The 18,387-nt window shown below is 45.8% G+C and overlaps 1 protein-coding gene across 1 annotated transcript in view; it reads right to left on the bottom strand.

Moving 5' to 3' along the window:
• LOC126523641 (beta-hexosaminidase subunit beta-like) overlaps positions 1-14,550 on the bottom strand; it is a 71,227-nt gene extending 56,677 nt beyond the window's left edge. The window contains exons 1-3 of the mRNA XM_055066726.2: positions 14,434-14,550; positions 10,314-10,423; positions 8,782-8,881 (exon numbers count right to left, since the gene is read on the bottom strand). Coding sequence (XP_054922701.1) covers positions 8,782-8,881; positions 10,314-10,423; positions 14,434-14,550 — 327 coding nt within the window. The remainder of the gene's footprint in view (positions 1-8,781; positions 8,882-10,313; positions 10,424-14,433) is intronic.
• Between the last annotated feature and the right edge of the window lie 3,837 nt (positions 14,551-18,387).

Here is an 18,387-nt window from a genome sequence, read left to right on the forward strand (position 1 = left end):
TACGCCATCTTGCATCGCAGCGCGAGTCGCCCCAAAGCGTATTATGGGCGTTCAAATCACCAGTTAAAATGAATGGCTCGGGGAGTTGATTGACAAGCGTTTCAAGTTCCCTTAGTTGCACACGATGTTCGGGTGGTACATAAAGTGAACAGACCGTAACCAGCCTATCGAATAGAATTGCCCTAACTGCTACGGCCTCAAAATTAGTTTGAAGGTGGAGGTGTTGGCAAGCAACTGACCTCTGAGCTATAATAGCCATGCCACCAGACGCGGCATGGCCATCATCGCGATCTTTGCGGAATAATGTGTATTGTGTTAAGAAATTTGTATTTGATGTTTTCAACTGTGTTTCCTGAACGCAGAACAGCCTAGGATTAAACTCATGTATTATTTCCTTGATGTCATCTAAGTTGTTTAGAATGCCACGGGCATTCCAATCAATAATTTGTACAGCCATTTTATTGGGATGAGAAGTGTTCTGGGTTGAGGTGTGTAGTGGTGTATTTTAAGTAACAGGACCGTCGTCTGGCCCTCTTATGGGTTTTTTGGTTGTTTTGGCGAGCTCGAGAGAGCCACGCCGGTGTTTCGGCACCAAACGTGCCGGTGTTGTGTCCATTGCCTCCTGGGAGGCACTGGATGCCCACGCTTGCGGGCTCCTTGTTTGTTTGTCAGACCTCGCCTGGCGAGGCGTGGTCTTGAGGCCCGACGTACCCGCGGTAGCCGGCCTCTCTGTCTTGGTGGGTGGAGCAGATTTGACTACTGCCACCTCGGGGGCGGGGGATGCCACAGCCAACAACTCGCTGTGTGCGGGTTGGGCAGGTGGCGAAGGTCGGTGCGGCGCTGCCCCCTGACGCGTCGCATCGGCATACGTTGTGGTAGGGAACGGTGAGCACCTTTTACGTGCTTCCTTGAAAGAGATGTTTTCATGTACTTTAAGAGTGATAATTTCCTTTTCTTTTTTCCAGTTGGGACATGATCGGGAGTATGCTGGATGTTCCCGATCACAGTTTACACAGTGAGGTGTCGCTTCACACTTGTCTGAGGCGTGACCTTGAACTCCACATTTCGCACATGTGAGTTTACCACGGCAGCTCTGCGATCCGTGGCCAAATCTTTGACATTGGAAGCATCTTCTTGGATTAGGGATGTATGGTCTGACAGCTATCTTTGTGTATCCGGTTTCTATTGTTTGTGGCAGATCGCAAGTGGCAAAAGTGAGGATCAGGTGCTCTGTTGGAATTTCTTTATTTTCTCTTCGGATAATGATTCGTTTGACGTTAGTTACATTTTGCTCGTTCCAGCCCTCTAACAGCTCTGTTTCGGACAAGTCGATGAGATCTGCATCAGATACTACACCGCGCGCTGTGTTCATAGACCGATGAGGGGAGACGGTTACAGGAATGTCTCCAAATGCCACAAGTTTGTTTAGTTTGTTGTACTGTTCTTTATCATGGATTTCAAGGAGCAGGTCCCCGCTCGACATTTTCGTGACCTTATAGCCTGGGCCAAGTGCATCAGTCAACCCTTTTGCAACAAGGAATGGGGATACGGTTCTAGCTGGTTTTTCCGTTTTTTCGCTGTGAACAACTTGGAATCGGGGGAAAATTTCTTTTGGTTTGAAAAGGCTAAGGATTCCATCGGTGCGTCCCCTCTTTTGAGGGTGACGATCAAGTACACGTGGAAAAGCAGGTGTTCCCATAATATTTCGGTCATTTTCGACGGCAATGGCGGCCACCCACCACGGAGCGCAACAGGGGGACGCTGTAGCACTTAACGTGTAAGGCTGCAGACACCAGCCGTGCATTGCTGCTATAACCTAACATAACATACCCAAGGGAGGGCACATACACAAGGTTAACCCTAGCCGCCTAGAAAAATTAGGAAGTGACGGAAGAGAATAGATGATAGGACAGTAAAAGAAAGAAGATAGGAAAGAAAAAGATTGAAGAGGGGGACAGGAAAAGGCAACTACCGATTTCCCCCGGGTGGGTCAGTCCGGGGGTGCCGTCTATGTGAAGCAGAGGCCAAAGGAGTGTGTTGCCTCCGCCGGGGGGCCTTAAAGGTCCAAACACCCAGCATCAGCTCAATCCCCAGGATCCCCCTTTCCCCAGACATGACTAAGCCGCGCACGGTTACACGCGGGAGGGTCCAACCCTCGTGTGCTCGGGTACGTGGTGTCGCAACACACCAAACGCCTGCTGACGCAGACGCCCCTGCGGGTTTTTTTTTTTTTTTTTTGCAGGCAAATAAACCCATGCTCTCTGGCAGGTGCGAATAGTCAGTGCCTGAGCGATCGGCGGCGCCTGAGCGATCGGCGGCAGGGCGAAGTCAAATTTGTCGACAACACACGAAGCAAAGGCAAGTGTTTGACGCAGTAGTTCTGCGTTTAGCAGTAGTTTTGACGTAGTAGTTCTAGTAGTAGTTCTCTCCACCTTGCGGGTTTCCGCAGAACTACTACGTCAAACACTTGCCTTTGCTTCGTGTGTTGTCGACAAATTCGACTTCGCCCTGCCATCTGCTAGCCGCCTGGTTAGCTCAGATGGTAGAGCGGCTGCCCCGGAAAGGCGGTGGTGCCGGGTTCGAGTCCCGGACCAGGACGAATTTTTCTTCAACTCTGAAGCTTTTCTTTCGAGGAGCCCGTATGGGTTTCCGTTGTAGCAATTGCTACGAAAGGGTGGATGTCTGATTTTCCCTTTATTAAGCTTGTTGATTAACTTCGAAAGTTCTGCCAGTTCTATTCTAGCTGTAGGGTTAGAGGCTTTCATACATTGACGTTTCTTGATCAGATCTTTCGTCTCCTGCGATAGGTTACTGGTATCCTGTCTAACGGAGTTACCACTGACTTCTATTGCACACTCCTTAATGATGTCCACAAGATTGTCGTTCATTGCTTCAACACTTAGCTCCTCTTCCTGAGTTAAAGCCGTATACCTGTTCTGTAGCTTGATCTGGAATTCCTCTGTTTTCCCTCTTACCGCTAACTCATTGATCGGCTTCTTATGTACCAGTTTCTCCTGTTCCCTCCTCAGGTCTAGGCTAATTCGAGTTCTTACCATCATATGGTCACTGCAGCGCCCCTTGCTGAGCACCTCCACCTCTAGTATGATGCCAGGGTTAGCGCAGAGTATGAATTCTATTTCATTTCTAGTCTCGCCGTTCGGGCTCCTCCACGTCCATTTTCGGCTATCTCGCTTGCGGAAGAAGGTATTCATTATCCGCATATTATTCTGTTCCGCAAACTCTACTAATAACTCTCCCCTGCTATTCCTAGTGCCTATGCCATATTCCCCCACTGCCTTGTCTCCAGCCTGCTTCTTGCCTGCCTTGGCATTGAAGTCGCCCATCAGTATAGTGCATTTTGTTTTCACTCTACCCATCGCCGATTCCACGTCTTCATAATCACTGTGTTCACATTATATCAGATGGGGAGTTACCGCGGTTTTCGTGACGTCGCGTGACAGAAAGGCGAAGTGGGGGTGGTTATAAAAAGTTGTTGGCCAATGGCGTAGGGATCATTGCAGAATTGGAATAGAAAAGTTTGAAATAGCTTTGCATTATAGCGCCCCAGAACACCAACTTTAATTTTAGTTAAATTAGTTTGAATGCTATGTGCAGCATGTGGCAGAACTGTCGTTTTCCCAATTTAAATAGAAGTCCGACAAAGGATTACTGAACCCACATTTTTTTCCTTACTTTCATGTGTCATACCACGTTTGCAGTTGGTCTTTCTGGCATCCCGGACAAACGAGACAAGGGAACAGGTTCACCTTATTGAATATAAGGGGCAGGTTAGGGCTAATGTGTACGCAATTATCCAAATATGTGGTGTGATTACAGAGCTTGCAATGAATTGCGTAATATAGCATTCTAAAATATAGATAGTTACTCTAAGGAGCAGCGCAAAATATTGAAAGCTGCCTAACTATAAATGCCACCTACATCAAAGATAGCAACAATAGGCGTTCTACCATGAAAACGTTGTGTCCGTTCATGTTTGTCCATAATTCATTTTGTTAGATGTTAGAGCAGTGAAAACGTTATAAGTAGCCCATTTCACCACATTCACAAGCGGCAGCACTTTCTTTTACCGCTGACGGCTACGAAGAAAAATTACGCGCGTAATGTAGGGACAATCGTAAACGTACGTATGAGATATTTTCATTTTATGAGGTGATTATCAAAACGAAAGAAATGCAGCAGATCCAACGAGTAGGAACCTATATACACCGGAGCTTTGTGTGAGTGCATAAAAAGTCGAAACACCAGTTTGTGTTTATTGAATGTTCGCACCGAGTGACACGGGAGGCTTTATTCGAGGCATTGTAGACATGTTAATGCAATGCCGCTGCCGCGGATGCGCGAAGGCGAGTTTCTGGTTCTTTTTTGTTTTTTCCTGCGCAAGGCCGGCGCCTCCGCTGCCGCTCATGCGCAGGGACAAGCGCCATCTATTGGTGGTGCAAGGAACCGAGCCGGGCGCGTACTCTGCTGTTACTGGTTATCCTATTCGTCTATAGAGAATAGCCACGCCTAAGCACCCACGACCACAGAACCCGGCGAGGTTCGTAAGGAAAAGCTCCGGTCCTAATAATACCGGAAATAGTTATGTTGTAGTTTGTACATTTCATATGCGGTCGTTAATGTAGCCCGATTCACCACATTCACAAGTCAGCGGCAGCGCTTTCTTCTTCCGCCGACGGCTACAAAGAAATCTAACGCGCGTAATGTAGAGACAGTTGTAAACGGATGTATTAGATAGTTCCGTATTATCAGGTGATTATCAAACCGAAATAATACCGGAAACAGCTACTTTGTCGTGTGTACATACATTGCACGTACGCTCGCAGCAACGCGGCGAACCCCTGCGTCGGCATCCGTCCCGTTTTCGGTCCACGTAGCACTTCAAAAATAAGCCAGCGACCATTGTGCGCAGTGACGCCGCGTCTACCATTCTCCTGCGCAGTCGCACTTTAAGTTTTACGCTATGCAGCCCAGGCCTAACGATAAAAAACTGCATAGGAAAGAGACGCGGGAACACATTCGGTTCGAATCAACTGGACGTACACAACACTTTCGCCACCGCTTGAAGGAAACGCGGCATAGCAATGGCCGCACGGTGTAAAAGTTAAGGGGGAACGCCACGGCTTGAGGGGAGGGTAATGTTTTACCCCTCTTACCCGTGTTATTAGAGCGTGCTGACATGAAATTCTTATGAGAAAACATTCCATGAAAGATATCCTCTTTGTATAGACAAAACGCACTTCGAGGACGCTTTTAAAAAATTATGAATCCTCGTTTTTACAGTATTTCCATGCGTGATACGACGTTCGCCCGCTGTCCTCGGCGAATTATAGGAGGTACCTTGTTTGTTTGGTAGAATTTGGGACCAGGTAATGGGAAATGTTTAGGCAAAGCTCTAAGTGCGTGGGTTTATTGCTGATATTGCACTAAATTACTGACGCAAGCGCCCTGTATCGTTAGGAGTGTAATCTAACACCAACGCAAAATTAAGCCCCCTGCCCTGACGTAAGTAGGTGCAAACGCCACCAAGATCACACTTTTCAAGTATTTAGGAAAATATATGCGCCATTAGCGTGCGAAGAGAAATGCCTGTGGATAAAATACAACCTTACGTAAAAGTTGCTTAAACATGTGCTAAAAAAAAGCATTATGGGAACTTTTTACGTTGTGTTTGCCAGTGTTCCAAGGGAACCCTATATTACACAAAGTTTTATATTTGGCGAAAATATGGGGCACGTTATGAGTAATTCGCATGTAAATTTTAGCGTTTCCGGTGAATTCATTAGCAGTAAATTGCGTAATCAAGCGATCCAGAGCATACATAATCAACCTTCACGAGTGGCGCCAAATTTCGTAAGCAGCCCTTGCATAGCTACAAATGCCACCAAGATCAAATATAGCATGCAATAATCTTGTGCCAAGTTAGATGCGTGCAGATTAAATACAGATATCACACAAAAATATACTATTATTTTTCCAGTACCCCGAGAGAATAATGTGCAGCACAAAGTTTAGTATATATGGGCAACACCTTTAGTGCGACATTTCACGGCGTTAACTTTTCTGGCGCTATCGGGAGCTTTTGAAAGTAATTCTTGAGCCCTCTTTCTTTTTTCACTATTTCCAAGTATTGTACGGCGTTTCCCCGATGTTCTCGATAAATTAAATAGGCATCTCGCTTATGTTTTCCGAAAGGAGATGTGCAGGCAAAGTGCAAAATGTGTGGATTTTGTGTTTCCGTTGCGCAATGAATTGCGTATGAAAGATTTCCGGAGCATTATGAGTGTCTTTTACGAACAGCGCAATAATTTTGTCCGTTGCCTTCACATAACTAAAAATGTCACTAAGATCAAACTCAGCTAGGATGTGAGCAAAACACCTGTAAATTAGCTTGCGAAGCGAACGACCTTCGCATCAGATATTACTTCTGAAGAAAAAAATTCCTTCTAAACGTACGCGAAAGTGTTATGTTAACATTTTATGCTACGTTTTACAGTGTCCTGGTGGAACTCTATCCTACACACAGTTTAGATTTGGCGAGAACAAGAGGCAGGTTATAGGTCATGCGTGGGCAATATTGAAAGTGTTTCCGTTAATCACGTCCTTTGAAATAAATTACGTAATTAGAGGATATGTGATTGACTCTTGCGAGCGGTCCAAAATTTTGCCCGCAGCCGCGGCATCAGTACAAACGACATCAAGATGAAACGTGGCAACAATGAGCGGACTGCTATGTCAAATATGTGCGTGACAGCTAAATGCGCGAGGATCAAATACAGTTTTGCAAACAATTTGTCAACAATTTGACGCTTGCGATCAAATGATCGCAAGCGTCACGCGGCCGTTATGAGCCGCTTCTCACAATGTGGGAAAAAAAGGTTGCGTTACACACTCTTATACTTTTATACTTTATACAGTAATGGCGGGCATGTTAAGTACGACGGATCCCGAAATTTTAACCTTACTGGCTCCATTAGGAGGGATACAAACAATCCTTGATCCTCGTTTCTTTTTTCTTTCTTTTTTTTGTATAGCAGTGCGTTATAGAACGTTCACCTGGTGCTCTCGGTGAAGTAAAGGAGGCATCTTGTTTCTGTCTGGTGAAAGTAAGGGACAGATAATTAGGTCATGTGTAGGCAACGTTCAAAATGGCTTGATTTACTGCGGCTTTTGCAATAAGTTACGTACGCAAGCACTCTGGGACGTTATGAGTGTTTTACGAGCATGCAGAATTTAGCCCTTTTCCCTGGCAGAAAAACAAACGTCATCGAGAATAAAGTTAGTGAAAATGATGGGAAGGCTGTAGCGAATCTGTGTACCAAGGTAAATGCGTGGGCAATAAATAGTGCATTCGCGTTAAATTTAACTACGTGTTAGAAAGTGACTCACTGCCTTTATTAGCTATACTTCCCAGTAACACGAGATAGCTTATTTTACACCAATTTTATGGTTGCTGTGAACGGGTGTCTTGTTTGTTCTATTGTGTGTCGAAAATTTAGCTTTCCTGGTTTTGGTTAGAAGAGTGCAGACAAATTACGGAACCTTTTTTTTTCTCTTTTTGCCTTATGTGACCTTGGCGGTAGGCTTCCCTGGGGCCCTTGATTACCTACAAAACGCACCTTGTTCGTATTTGTTCAACACCATAGGCAGGTTATAGGGAATGTGTAAACGCAATCCGAAGTGTGTGGACCAATTACGGACTTAGCAGTGGTTTAGCTAGGCAAGCTATCCGAAGAGTTATAACAGTGTTTAAGGAACAAAGCAGAATTAAACCTGTGGCCCTGGGAGAACTGTAAGCGCCAAAAAGATCACTCCTGGTACAGATTAGGGGGGGGGGGGGGGAGGGGTGCAATATGGTCAGTGTTTTCGCTAAGTAAAATGGGCGCCGATGACTTACAGCACTTGCAAAAATTTCTTTACGGAGCACCCAAACAACGTTATGTGTTGGCACGTGTCAATCGGACAAGTCATACACTATAAGGGAACGTTCTCAAATATGTGGTTTAATTACAGCCAACTGAAATGTTTATTGCAACTTCGCGAAAGAAAAGTTGTGATTCTGCAAGATCACGCAAGTGTGTGAGTTATTTATTTATTTATTTATTTATTTATTTATTTATTTATTTATTTGTTTGTTTGTTTGTTTGTTTGTTTTTCTTTTTTTTTTTTTGAGTAAACAATTATTGGGTGGGCTGTATCAGAAATGGAGCCGACGTTGGGCCTGTGGACGCAGGCCCAGCCGGAGGAGGAGGAGGAGGAGGAGGAAGAAGAAGCTAAGTCTTTGGCGTATGCCCAATAAAAGGTATTCAGATCATTTATTTAATTATTTAATTTTACTGCGATCACAACATGGAACGATTGAAATATGGCGTGCCCTTCGGGCGCTAGTTGCTGGCAAGATATAGCGCTAGGGTACTGTAGGCACTAAATTATTCGGCGTGTTGGTGTAGAAGAGGTGTGTGGTTAGTCTCCTCCATAGAAATAGTCTACAGGTGCCTTTAACCACCGGTGATCCGCGGGCGGTCCACGGGCTGCCCATATACGTACTGCGGATTTCTTGCCTCTTATAGGATTTTGGTCCGCAGTGTACCCCGACTCAATATGAATTAGCAACAACAAAAAATGATTACCTAAGGACGATAAGATCACAGTAGTACTGGTGAGCTCAACCGAAGCCTGTCGCGTACGCGTAAGCATCGCTGCTGAGCTCAACATGGGGAGCTTGAGCTAAATAAAGTTCCCGCGGAATGAAGGAGCGCCCACCTTCGGAGGGATGCGCAGGCACTCGGGGCGGTTCAGAACGGACTCGTAACGAACAGCGGCTGCGTCCACCAGGGGGCACCGGGTGCCGGGATCCAGGGCACTGCGGTTTCAATGCCTCTCAACGTTGTGAGGTGCGCTCTCGTCCGTGCAAAGCTCTACAAAAACGCTGTGAAGGGACTTATGGAAACGGGCTTCAGTGTGAAAAATGTCTTGGTTACCGCTGCTTAGGCAGCAACCTAAGAGCTATACGATAGAACACAAATGTAATCAAAGACGCGAGCTCCCTTCTGTCCGTCCGATCTCGCGTTCGCGACACACCGCACGTTTAAAAAAAATCACACCTTCAAGCGACGCGCGAAAGTATGTCCAATGCGACACGCAAACATTGGTAGTCGAACGCCTCTACAATTACGCGATCTGTATTAAGGCGGATTTCTTTTGCACTGGCCAAAATACCGTCCACCTTGTGTTTCGTAAGAGCATCTACAGTGAAGATCACTAAGTTCTTCAGTACAACGAAGAAATATAGGCGTTGCCGAGGACTGATTTCTTCCTTTACCGAGAACACACGTCTAGCAGCGCCCCCACTTCCATCCGTAGCCGGCACAGGCCGGCGCTGCCAAGGTGAATACAGGAAATGCCACCGTGAGGAAATGCCCGGATACCGTCTTAGCTATCATAGCCCCACTACCTCCAAACGACGTGATGATGAGTTCTGAAACATCGTCGAGACCACCAATTACTGCATGGAGGATGACAGGAGTTTGAAGTGATACTTCCTTGCTTTCCGTACACTATCAATATTCCTTCATCATTGTAAAACAGGTATGTATATAGTGTAAATGTTACCGACGGTTAGTGTAGCCCAGCAAACGTTATCCTAATTTATTTATACGCAAGATATAAATCATTGTTTTCTTTTTTGTTTATGCACTGAAGAATCAGCTCTGAACGACATGCACTTAGAGGGCACTAAAGAAAAGATATAGGCAGCTGCAATAAAAGATAATGTGTCTGTATTAATGACTTCGTCAATGACTTCGTCGCTGTATTAATGACGAAGTCATTAATACAGCGTGCCTCTTATTGTGGACTACAGTAGCACTCGTGTAACGTCCCCAGCGAATGATTCACTGAGATTGGCAGAGCGATAGGTCCCTTGGGTTTTACGTATACGGTCGTCCGTTTAGGCGTGGGTGACGGAATTGGTAGCAATTTTCTACGCAACAAAGCGAGATATTGACACGCAGAAGGCGATTATAGACTTGTAGACGAATAATTTATCCGTATGACTCGACTAAATATTTTTGTTTGGTTTCAGTTTACCTTTCTTCCAAAACGTTATGAAGCAGCCCCTCCTGACAACAGTGTCCGCAAAACAAAAAACAAATCGCAATGCGCTTCCTCAAAACAGGCATGTCAAGTAGTGTAAAGGTACGCCTACTAACAATACTATATATACACGCTGGATTAATAATGGTTAGCGAGGCAGACAAGACCTCCAATAAGCCTACTCTAAATTAAGTACTTGCCTCGGCAGGACGCTGATGGTGAAATTGGACGGTCGCAGCAGCCAGTACTCGTCGCTGGTTTTGATGAACGCGGGAATGGGCCATGGCACCCGGTGAGACGGAATGTCCCCCTGCGTGGGTGTGAGCTTTGAGTACTTTTAGAGCGTAGCTTGTTAGGCGCGTTCACACTGGAGCGTCCGGCGTTTACAGCGAACGGAATTCTCTGGCCGCAAATATTCGCGTCGTTCGCACTGTTTGCCCACCGCGCTGCATAGATGGAAGGATGGATGCTAGGGGCGTCCCCTTTGGAAGGGGGTGGTGGGTTGCATTACCAAGCTCTTATTATATTGCCTAATGTCCTACCTATGTTAAAGAAGAAAAAGACAAAAAGGGAGAAAACCTACAATGAATTCCCATAATCAAACTTCATGAACCCCTATTGTGAACTTTCCTTTTGTACGCCTCCGTTGTTTTGTCTTTTCCCTAGTGTTCCTCTACAATCTTCCAATCGCCTCTTACTAGCCTCTATTGCGGGAATGTTTACTTTGCCCCTGCTCTCGCTCAATCCGAGGGCTTCAAGGAGGCTCGAGGTGCCTAAATCGACCGCTGGACAGATATTTTCACATTCTAATAAAACACGCTTTATCATTTCCCTAGCTTTGCCGCAGCATACACATGCTACTTCTTCCTTCTTATATCTCGCTTTATAATTGCGTGTTCTAAGGCCTCGCTTCGAATAGCAAAGAGCTCTCTGAGTTATCATAAATTGTTTCTTTCCTGATTTCGTTTTTTTTCCTCTTAAGTAGTTACTCATAGCAGGTTTCTTTTCCATTGCCGCCACCCATGAGATTATTTCAGCCTCTCTGACTTTCCGCTTGACGTTCTTTCTTGCTGTGTTGCCCACCCTACAGGCCGCATACTTGGTGGTAAGCTTCCTAGTTCTTTTCCTCCACTGTGATTAAATCTTTTTCCCGTGCGAACACCTCAGCACTATCCCAGCCCGTTTACTTTCTTCCATATTTCTCAGTTGTTCCTCATTATTAATTTGAATGTGAGCCTCCCTTACTTCAAAACTTGTCCAGCCCATATCACCCTGCACAAATTCATTTGTAGTCTTCCTGTGAGCGCCCAATGCGAGGCGTCCTACTGACTTATGGTTGCCATCGAGTCCTGATCGTGCCCCTGATTTCAAGCAAACAACCACACTTCCAAATGTAAGTCCTGGAACCATTACCCCTTTCCACATACCCCGGAGCACCTCGTACCTATTGCATCCCCACAGCGCTCTGTGTTTCATTATGGCAGCATTTCTCTTTCCCTTTATTGTTATTGTTTATTCCTGTGTTTCCATATGTTTATTGCATTCGTTTATCCATATATCAAGGTATTAATATTCTTTCACGCGAGGTATTTCCTAGTCCTGTACTGAGACTGTCTGTTCACTGCTCTCCTTGAATACCATAACACCTGATTTTTAACGCCAAATTTCAGACTTAAAGTCTCCCGTTTCTGTCCATAGATATTAGCCAGGCGTTGCATATCACTTTGCTTCTTAGCTAGCAACACAATGTCGTCCGCATAAAACGAACCTGGAATCTGCTGCTCTACTACTGCACGCGTCTGTTTGTACGAAAGAGTAAACCCGATATTACTTCCTTCCAGCGCCCTCTCCATCCTCACCATGTATATCATAAACCGCAGTGGGGATAAAGGGCACCCCTGCCTCAGTTCCTTGTTGATATCAACTTTCTCCTCTTTCCTCATCTCTTCCCATTCAACGCGAACGGTATTCTCAAGGTAAATCTCGTTCAAAAGCTGTATACCAATGTCGCCTAAGCCTTCCCCTTCCAGAATATCCCACAGAATCTAGCGGTCTACGTTGTCATACGCTTTTGTAATGTTTAAGAAGACCACAAATAACGGTCTCCTTTCTACTCTGGATGTTTCAATATACTTAGTAAGGACAAATAAGCTATCACCCAGACGCCTACCAATTCTGAAGCCATTCTGAAGTTCTCCCAAAATGCGACTATTCTCTGCCCATGCTTGCAGCTTTAATATGATTGCCTGCGTTGCTAGCCTGTATATTACCGATGATATGGTCAACGGTCTATACGAGTGAATTCTTTCTCCCCCTTACCTTTATAAATTAAATTAATTCTACTTTGTCGCCAACTGTGTGGTATTCGTTTATGTTTTAAATGTTTTCCACTGCTTTCACCAGAGCTTCCTTACTTTTTGGTCCTAGTTCATTAATCAGCCTAACGGGAAACTTATCTAGCCCTGTGGCTGTGCGCTTAGGAATTTTCTCCTAGTTTTTTTCTTTTTCAAGTTGAAATTTGTCAGGTCCAGCTCCTTTTCCATCTGGTTCTCTTTCGTGCTCTTTTTTCCTCAAATAAAACCTTGTCATTGACTTGGAAAGATTTGGCTGATATTTTTCGGATGTAATTTAGTGTTTTGTTCCGTTCCAGTTTGCTTCCATCTTGGTCTAGAATATGTTGTTGTATCGTGCCAGGCTTCCTGCCTAATATTTTTATGTGGTTCCAAAATATTCTAGGCATAGCCTTCTTTTTCTCGCGTATTTCTGACAATGAACGCTCACTTTCACCTTTTATTTTGGCTTGCACTAGCATTTGAAGGACATACTTTTTCTCCCCGTATATTCGCCATTTACTGGCTACCTCACCCTGCGGTAACTGCGCCTTCTTTGCCAGCCTGTCCTCTCGGGATGCTTTCTGTGGTTCGGCGATCGCTTCTCGTAGCTCTCTGTTCCACCAGCTTTTCGGTTTCTTTTTTCCTTTCCAACGAACATGTCTTTCTTTGCATATTTTTGTCGTTATTACACTTAGAAACTCACTATATTCCCACTCATTACTTGGCCATTTGACAAGTTCTTCCTCGACTCTTGTGACTATATTTGTTATTTGATTAGCGTTCAAATTCGGATTGGCCATTTTGTGCTCCTTGCCCTCTTTCCCAACTACATATCCAATTTTTAAAATGATGCGTTTATGGTCACTGCCTATGCTGTTGTAGTCTTCCTCGTCAATGACCATTTCTCTCAGCTGATCATGAATTCCTTCGGTAATCAGACAGTAATCAATGGTAGATTACCGGTTTCTCACTTCCCACGTAGTCTGCCCGTCACACTTAGGCCCTGTACTCATGATAACGAGATTATGTTGCTCACAAAGATCTAGCGTTGACTTCCCATTGTTGTCAGTATGGCCATCTAGATCCTGTATGTGGGCATTCATGTCACCTGATAGGATAATTTCGACATCATTCCCGGAACCCTTCCCGTGTCGGCACATCCATGGTTTCTAACCGCGGATGGAAATTGTGGTATCACGACCCAGGTTGGCCTGTGGCATCAGGTCAGGGCCGGAACTCGGCTCCGCACCTCAGGGGGCCATTCTCGGAACTTTTAATATCAGCACTGAAGCATTCAACAAACTCTCGAGTCTTTCCTTTGCAATTATTTCAGGTCCACAAATACGTTATGCCCAGCCAGGTTTTCATTCCACTCATTGTACATAATAACCAAACATGCTCGTGACATTTTGAATTTGCTCTTTTCCATTTGGCTCCCTGATGGATGAGCATTCCGACTCCCCCTCCCTTTCTTTCCGATTTAGTTCTGTTGCACCCTTCTCAAACATAAGTCTCAATCTCTGGCGGCTCTTCCGAGTCTCCAAGGCGCGTTTCTGTTACCGCATACACCCATATTTGTTCTCTATTTAACTGCTCCTCAATCACTGCCCACTTTCCTTTCTTCTACCGTCCTGCATGTTTATGACCATTTGTATGCCTAGCTCTCTTCCTTGTTTTGATTCTTTTTCTGTTATTGACGACGATGCTATTCTCAGGTTCCCCTAGGGGACCTTCTTCATTACTTCCTACTCCGGCCTCCCGAGCGCCCGTGGGGCCCCTAAAAATCAAAAGCGCGACCAGCAAGTCTCCAGCCCACTTCTCGTCCAAGCCTCTAATTGAAATGGATCCCGTCTCTTCAAAACCACTGCACCTTCTCGCTTCCCTGTTTACTTCAACAACCTCGAAAACATTCCTCTCGGCTCATTTTCCCTATCGCCTCATTAGCAGCCACTACGGCTCTTTGTACGTGACTGTCATGTACAGGCACCTCCGACACCATGTCCACCACGATCTGCAACTTAGGGGACAGCTCGCGCAAGTCGCACAAGCGCTGGGCTAGTCCGGTCCCTAGTCTAGGGCTAGCCCACTGGGCCAGTCGTGCCATGTAAAGCGCTAACCTCCAAGCAAGCACGGGATATCAAGGATGTTGCCGCGGCTCGAAACTGCGCAGTTATCTCCGCTTGCGTTCTAGCTTGCGTCATGGAGGAAGAAAAATCTCAGGAGGAGCCCTGACGTCGCACTTTGTGAAGCTAAGTGACGCCGGAAGTCGGCGTTACTCCGCCATCGTGTGTGGCTAGATCCTCCTCTCTTGTTTACACTTCTCGCCATGTTCTCGCCTTTGGCGCGCTACCACTGGCGCAACCGCGCCGGACGGATGTCGCCGCCGCCGAACTGAGGTCCGCGCCGCTGCAGACGCTGAATGTTTCAGTGTGAACGCGCGATTAGGCGCCCGTTCCTGGGGCGAGCGTTGGCGTAACGGAGCGAACGAGCGTAGCGGCGGATGAAAGACAGCGATAGCGAATTGAGCGCGTGGATGTGGGTGCAGCGGAACCACGAGGAGGAAAGCTGAAGAGGAGGGTATGGCGAAAGCGTGAGAAGAAAAGCGCAGTGCTGCGCAAGGCGGGCTCTGCGGCGCCTCTTCCTCTTCACAGCCCCTCGCTATCTCTCTCTCGCTTTCTCTCTCTCTCTCTCTCTCTCTGCGGCGACGATGGCTACGAGATGGCGCCAGAGTAGTGCGCGTCGTCTGGGCTGCGGCGGCTGCTGTCGCGCCACACTCGCTCCGTTTTGTGACTTGCCGCACGAGATAGGTATTCCGCGCTAATGAAAACATCGCGAAATGAAAAGACGTATAGAGCTTCGCGCAAATTTGCATTGAATGAATGAATATTTGATGTTTAATGGCACAAGGGCCAGATGTGGCCAAAGAGCGCCATGAAAAATTTGCATTGGGGGACATCGTAATCGTCGGTGATTTTTTTAACAGGGCGTGTCTGACTATTTCACATGATTAAAGGTACTCAAGATCACGGGGTCTTACATAATATTACAAAGCAACCAATTTGTTCACTGGCGGGCGAACTTGCCCTGGCACATGTGAACTAGTATTTATACCGTGTTACCTAGCACCCATTTTCATATCTCAGATCCCTATTTCCAGCTGTCTCACATTTTTTACCGCTAGCTGAAACATCGCATTCGGGTCACATGAGGCTCGTAAAGGAATTTATTTATTTATTTATTTATTTATTTATTTATTTATTTATTTATTTATTTATTTAACAATTTACAGCAACATTGGCGATATGAAAAGCATGGAAAGTGGGTCAAGGCGGTTGGGTAGAATTCTACAAAACTGCGCAGGTAGAGACGGGACAACCAAAAGAAATCTGTTAGAGATGGCCGCAGACTCACAACTTCATTTATTAAAACGAGACACACAAAAGTATAAATGTTTACAGCTCCTCCTTCATACACAACCTGGCCAATTGTGAACAAAGAAAAACGCAACAAACATCGGGATAGGTAATAATGCGTGCGGCACGTGCTTCGAAGTTATGCAAATTATTCGTCCGTTAGTCATAATGACTGCTGGCTGACGCATGTGTCTCCTAGTATTCTCATACGGAACGCCTCTATGATTTCCCGATTTGTCTTTTCTCTTTCTTTCCATAGAATCTTCGTATCTTTCGAAGAGCGACTGGCCGCCACATACTCGACAATGCTCTGCCAGATGCAAATATGTTGCAGTTTCTAGCCGCTGATCACGCTTCCTCAGTCTCTTAGTCACACACCTACCCTTTTTGGCGATGTGCATTTCTTCTGCAACTCATTGACAAGTGGTAGACCACCCGGACTTTGCATGGTTTTGAAGTATGCAACTCATTCAACTTGCCCTGCTTTCCGCAATTTTCATCCAGATTTCTAGCACACCGGAGTCTTTTCGTGTTTTATCCCCTCTATGTTAAGTCCTTCGATGAAAGCTTCATTAATAGCAGTTTCTGTTTGCGATGCAAAAAAGACATGGTGGTACAAGGAGTAATGAACCAGCCCACCAGAGGCTCGGGCTTTCTTTGGACGCATCGAACCTTCGACAAATTAGTTCTGCGGAATCCCATAAGGCGCAGAAACTATCATGAAAGGGAGAAATTGTCATCCGCACGTATGTAGCACGAAGCTACAAAGGAAAACCAGCCTTCGGTAAAACATTCACGGAGAATTAGCCGGACACTGAGTTCCAGATGACGGCGGCAGGCACGGCATTTCAAGGACGTGCTACGAATAGCATGTGATAGCCAAACTGACAGCCTGAGTATCGGCATGCTGATTGCGGAATGCATCCGAGTTGCAGATCGGGCCAGCGACTTCTTCTGAATGGTGGTTCAACAGCGGCTGCCCAAGAGGCAACAACGTGCTCAGCCCGCAAAAAAGCAGGTCATTATCGTGGGAGATGAGAACAATATACCGCAGGAGTGTCTACACATGCTTCGCCAGGGTCACAAGCACATCCACGAGCTCTCGCCTTTTCTTGTATTGAAGCTGGCGTTTCTGAGAGCAGTGTCTATAAGGAATCATCCGGAGGAGCTGCGCCTGAGATGTGCTTCTGATTATGTTGATATTGGGGCTGGAACAAGTAGAGGGGCTAAAAAAGGAGCCCGTCCTTGACCCCTCATGGAGTGGTTCATCTCCAAGAGATTTTGGGTGCTGGTTTCGCATAAACAAGGCCACTTGTTGACATGGCAAACAGAGCATACAATCAGAAGGTCCACGAAGCACTGAAGCACTTTTGGACAGTGTCCGAGACGGAATCAGAAGTCAAGCAGCTTGCGATCAGTATGCTCAAAGGACTGTGCCCAGGCAAGATCGCAGAAAAGGTGAAGAAGAAAGCAAAGGGTCCACCTCTCGACATTTTCTTTGCAGCAAAGACACTTAATTCCGATCCACGGCCTCTGACAAGAAAGCGTGGCACTTTGTGGTGTCGTGGTTTCTTCATGAACACTTCTCGAATTTTCAATTGGGTGGCCCTTTTTGAAAATTCCACTTCACAAGATCTAGTTGACTCCCTTTCAAGCCAGAATGCAGGAACATGTGTAGTAGTGAGTGTGGACGTCAAAGATCTCTATTTTCTGTACCTCACAAGGTACTTTGAGAAAGCGTGAAGATATCCGTAACGCCACGCAATGCCGCGGCGGGGATCACAATAGAAACAGCTTCGGCAATTGAATATCTTCTAGAACAACTATTGTTTCACCTAAAATCCACATTTGTTGCTGGGAACATGAAGTTGTACTTAAAAACAAGAGTGTACATAGGCCCGAAGCTCGCACCAGTTTTAAGCAGCATTTTGGATGGTAGGAAGGGTGAGGAGTGTCGACAGGAAGCTTCAGGAGCAGCTAGCGGGACGTACTGGTAAAATAATTAGGTACGCCGACGACTATTTGATCTTACTTGAAAAGGGCAGTTATAATAGTAGAGTGGTGAATGTCTTAAGCATATTCCGAGAACATAGTCTCGGGCTCGAATTCACAGTGGAAATAATGAAAGACAACCAACTGCAGTTCTTAGATTTAGCACTGGATTTCGGAGACGAACCCGTATACTTGTTCATTATTGAAGAACTAAGAAACGTTTGCTAAGTTATTTCTCCTACCACTGAAAAGTTAGTTAAAGAATGGCGTATCCACTTCGACACAACGAACAGTCTTGTTTAAGTCCTCTAAGCAAAAAACGCAGAACAGTTTTGAAGTCCAGGTGGCAAGGCTCGAAGCCGTAGTCTACCCCGACCACACAATCAAGACAACATGCCACATATTAATCTCAGCAGTGGAGGTTCATGGCACAACGCAAAAAAGAACAAAAAACGCCAAGGTATGTGCAGGAATACCACAGTAATTCCTTATTTACACAAATTGCCACATGGGCTGAAGAACATAGGCGGTCGGTA

The sequence above is a fragment of the Dermacentor andersoni genome, chromosome 6, assembly GCF_023375885.2.
Source record: "Dermacentor andersoni chromosome 6, qqDerAnde1_hic_scaffold, whole genome shotgun sequence".
Taxonomy (NCBI): domain Eukaryota; kingdom Metazoa; phylum Arthropoda; class Arachnida; order Ixodida; family Ixodidae; genus Dermacentor; species Dermacentor andersoni.